The sequence below is a fragment of the Loa loa genome, assembly GCF_000183805.2.
Source record: "Loa loa unplaced genomic scaffold supercont3.89, whole genome shotgun sequence".
Classification (NCBI taxonomy): domain Eukaryota; kingdom Metazoa; phylum Nematoda; class Chromadorea; order Rhabditida; family Onchocercidae; genus Loa; species Loa loa.
The window spans coordinates 188893-193202 of NW_018108269.1; the positions used below are offsets into that span (position 1 = coordinate 188893).

General features: G+C 32.2%; 2 protein-coding genes across 2 annotated transcripts in view; both read right to left on the reverse strand.

Moving 5' to 3' along the window:
* Positions 1-949, reverse strand: part of LOAG_09599 (hypothetical protein) — a gene marked incomplete at its 3' end in the record, with an annotated part of 6629 nt that extends 5680 nt beyond the window's left edge. Inside the window, exons 1-3 of the mRNA XM_020447975.1 lie at positions 815-949; positions 552-594; positions 341-459 (exon numbers count right to left, since the gene is read on the reverse strand). Coding sequence (XP_020301845.1) covers positions 341-459; positions 552-594; positions 815-895 — 243 coding nt within the window. The 5' untranslated portion in view covers positions 896-949. The remainder of the gene's footprint in view (positions 1-340; positions 460-551; positions 595-814) is intronic.
* A 1406-nt stretch (positions 950-2355) lies between these two features.
* Positions 2356-4310, reverse strand: part of LOAG_17543 (TK/CSK protein kinase) — a gene marked incomplete at its 3' end in the record, with an annotated part of 3877 nt that continues 1922 nt past the window's right edge. Inside the window, exons 6-10 of the mRNA XM_020450203.1 lie at positions 3986-4085; positions 3798-3901; positions 3390-3658; positions 3012-3098; positions 2356-2547 (exon numbers count right to left, since the gene is read on the reverse strand). Of these exons, the coding sequence (XP_020306160.1) occupies positions 2356-2547; positions 3012-3098; positions 3390-3658; positions 3798-3901; positions 3986-4085 (752 nt within the window). The remainder of the gene's footprint in view (positions 2548-3011; positions 3099-3389; positions 3659-3797; positions 3902-3985; positions 4086-4310) is intronic.

Genomic DNA, 4310 nt, shown 5'->3' on the forward strand with positions numbered 1-4310 from the left:
CGTACGTACGTACTACTAATAATAATAATAATAATAATAATAATAATAATAATAATAATAATAATAATAATAATAATAATAATAATAATAATAATAATAATAATAATAATAATAATAATAATAATAATAATAATAATAATAATAATAATAATAATAATAATAATAATAATAATAATAATAATAATAATAATAATAATAATAATAATAATAATAATAATAATAATAATAATAATAATAATAATAATAATAATAATAATAATAATAATAATAATAATAATAATAATAATAATAAAGATAGGGTAGAACAACATGGTATAAATGAATACGAAACATACATAACCTTTTGAGTGAGTGGCACAAAACATATGCGAAAGTTGGTACAATAAAGCTTCCCAAAGTAATTATCCTGAAAGGGTGGATAGAGCAACACATCATCGCACTGTGATGACACTATTTCCCCTGAAAGCTCAACGAAATTCAATTTTAAAGTACTTACTAAGTATGCGAAATACAGACAGCATGCAGTGTATGATTAAGTTACTGTTACTTACCGTTCAAAAGAGTGAAATTCGGCGCTTCGTTAATATCCTTTTCCTGAAATTTCATTTATGACGATTTGCTATGCATTGTAAGTTCTGTGTCAAAGTGCAAGCCAAGTCCAAAAGATAATTTAAAGAAAAAGTGATACGTCGTACAAGATTTGTGCTTAATGCCTCCTCTCGTATGGCATTTCTGGAATGTTTCGTGTGGTAACAGATATGGCACGAGATGTAGCAATAAGAATAAAATAGCACCCATAAATGAAGTAACGAACCGTTATCTGACTGTCGTATGCCGCCACATAGGAACGAAAAGTATCACGACGTTGATGTTCGTCAGATGTATGCAGTAGCATGCTGCTTATGGTCCTTGACGTCCGAGTCGTAAACTGCCATTCGAAGCTCCAAGTAAGCAAATTAAACTTATTATTACATCATCCATACTAAAGACCTCAATTTCTTAATAAATAAATGTAAGCATATAATTAACAATAATCCATATTAGACCACGCTATATACGTGCAGTGGATATTTGCTTCACATTAAATCATCATGTACAAATTTACTGAGATTAAGCATGTAGTATCGCAGTAGTGAGCAAGAGATATACATGTTGCACAACGACAACAGTTCAGCAGGAATACAACCCAAAAAAAGGAAAAGTAACACCTACAGAGACTGTACAAATACCACTTAACAAACTTGAATGGGAATACTCGAATACTTCACTGATTCTACACATATGTAGTGCAATTTGCTGTGATTCTACACACAGAAAAACCTTACATATTTACTTCCATAACAGTAGCCAAATGAAATATGTCATCCGTTCCGTCGCTTATTTTTCTCGCGGTAACTATAGAGGATAAATAAATCTTTCAATAATAATTTTGTTAAGCAATTAATGATGTGAAGAAAACTCATCATGAGATTGATCTCTACAGCTTAATTTATATTTGCATATACGGTAATAGATCTTCAACATTCCTTATGGAGAACTTATGTAAGTTACAACTGAGCATAGTATCACTTTTGACAACTGTGACGAATATCAGTAAAAAAAAAGTGCACTTAGAAAAGATTTATAACAATTCATACTTATGATGAACATTATCGCTATAAAATAACAATAATACAGAATCCCAGCTCAGGATACAGATGCAACCTAATCATCGATCAGTTGAGCTAAAGCTGCTGAGATCGTCCCATTAATCAATGTAGGATTTTCAGGAAAATTTATATTTCATTCCTGTGTAATATCTCTGAAAAATATTTCGACAAATCAGTGAAGTCTAAAAAAACCATTGTGTCTTTTGTTTCCACCTTCCAATAAAGCTGATATACTACGTTGACAACATTTAAATATTGGTAGACATTGGCAGATAGCAGTGCATTGGTGATACTTCTAGAAATTATTTACAAACACAAGTAAGATAAAACAAATAAACAAATGATGTTTCTATCTACTGCTGCATAAAAAAACCCTCCAAATACTTAAATACTTCCTCGCCTCACCTAAATAAAATATAAAGCCATTTCGTTCATTTGCAATGTCAAAGTAATCCATGGCCAGCCTAAAGGCAGCATTAAATACAGAAATAAAAGCTTAGGATTACATTTTGAATTGAGTGAATAACACGGTTTCGTAACATACGTTTTTGAAGAATTGGTTACAAAGACACGGCAACATTTCATAAGCAATTCCATTATCAAGAAAATCCCAAGGAAGAGATCTAATATTCCAGCAAGTTAAGGCCATTTATAGGAGTTACTGCACTACCAGATCACTTTCAAATTTTAGCGTTCAAAAACAAGTTTATGACTGAAGAACGGAGACAGGGTTTGCATAAGCGAGTTTAAGCCTTTGCAATATAACAGCGAAAGCGGGACGAAAGGATGGCTCCAGTATCCAGGATTCATTCATTAAACGTGATATTTCCATCGGGCACCCTTCTGGTGGTTCCATTCTGTATCCTTTCTCGATATGTCGCACAACATCTTGTATTGGCTGGAATAGTTCGCAGCAGTTGAATGCCGAATCCCAATTCATTTGATAAATAACACTACTTTTTTGAACCTATTCCTGCTTCTCTCTCGTGCTTCTTCGTATAGTTAATAAAATACGCGGAAGCAAAGTCTATCCAATTTCCTTTTTCTTTACATCTTTTAAAAAGCAGTTCAAGAAGTAATGACAGCTGTTGTACAGGCTGTTGTACCGCTGATAAACGATTTTCGGTTGTCACTCTTTTTTAAGATAATTTGGAAAATATGCTTTGCAGTAAAAGCATTCTACACTTTCATTTTTTTTTCAAAGGGTCACAAGAAAAAGTGTAGAAATCTACATGTCCTCTGATGAAAAAGATAAATAAGTGATTCGCAGCTCATAATCTTCAAGCGGTGACTGAAGACATATTAAGTGACCGACTTATTTCTTAATCAAAATAAAATTAGCAATGGAACTCATGGACTTACAATGCGAGGATAAGGTACTCTTCCATATGAAAATATCTCCCACAGCAACACACCAAAAGACCATACATCACTTTTCGTTGAAAACTTCTAAAATGAATCTTCCCATGAAACTCTTACTGACAGGTATCCAACTACTACATTCTAGATTACAGGTCCTAGTCATCCAAGCTCTATTAAGTTATTGAGAAAATGAAGCAAAAAATCAACAAAGATCCTTTGTTGATCTGCGCATTTATAATATACCTTTGTTTCAATTCCAATGATTTTTGATAATCCATCTTGAAGAATTCAACAAAATGCTGAATTGCTTGTTGCTGAATTGTTTATGACTGATATATGAGCCAAGATATTTCAGCTAGAAAGAAATGTAATACTAACACTATATCGCAAAGCTTCGGGAGCAGTCCATTTGATTGGGAATTTGCTAAGCGCACTTTCTGTATAATGACACTCATTGGCATGTTTCGCGAGCCCGAAGTCGCTTATCTTCGCGGTAAGTTCATCATCCAGCAAAACGTTTCTCGCAGCCAGATCACGATGCACCACGTTTTTCATTTCTAGGAATTTCATACCCTCGCAAATATCAACCGCGAACTGAGTTAACTGCATTTTCTCTACCTGATGACGTCCACGTGAACGCAAGAAATCTACCTAAAAGTTGCATCATTTACATATGAAACTAATGAACAGTATACGAAGCGCATCCTCTTCACATCTTCTCTAAACTTTAAAGTTGTAGTAAACTAAAATGAGAATGAAAGTATATGCGAAAACAAATTGAATAACTTGCAAGATTTCCATTAGCCATATATTCTGTCACCATGAACATTTCCCTTGCGTCATCAACGACAACACCCAATAAAGCCACTAAATTCACATGTTTCAAGCCACTGAAAAATTAATAAATTTCACTGGAATGTATGTATTCTCGATTCCTCTATAACAAGTAATAAACAGACTTCTTTGTAACATACATCATAAATTTTGCCTCGTCCAGTAATGATTGCACCATTTCACTACGTTTCAGAACCTTCACTGCTACTCTGTGACCTTCGTAATTTCCCAAAAGCACATCTAAATTAACTATTTAAAAAGTAATCAATTTAAAATATATAGCATATATATATATATAATTCTTTTTTAAAAGAAATCCAAACAGTCATAAAGTATTCAATCAGGATGGAAATCACAGAGTGTCATTATGCAATAACAGTTAATAATAATGATGATAGTGATAATAATAATAATAATAATAATAATAATAATAATAATAATAATAATAATAATAATAATAATAAT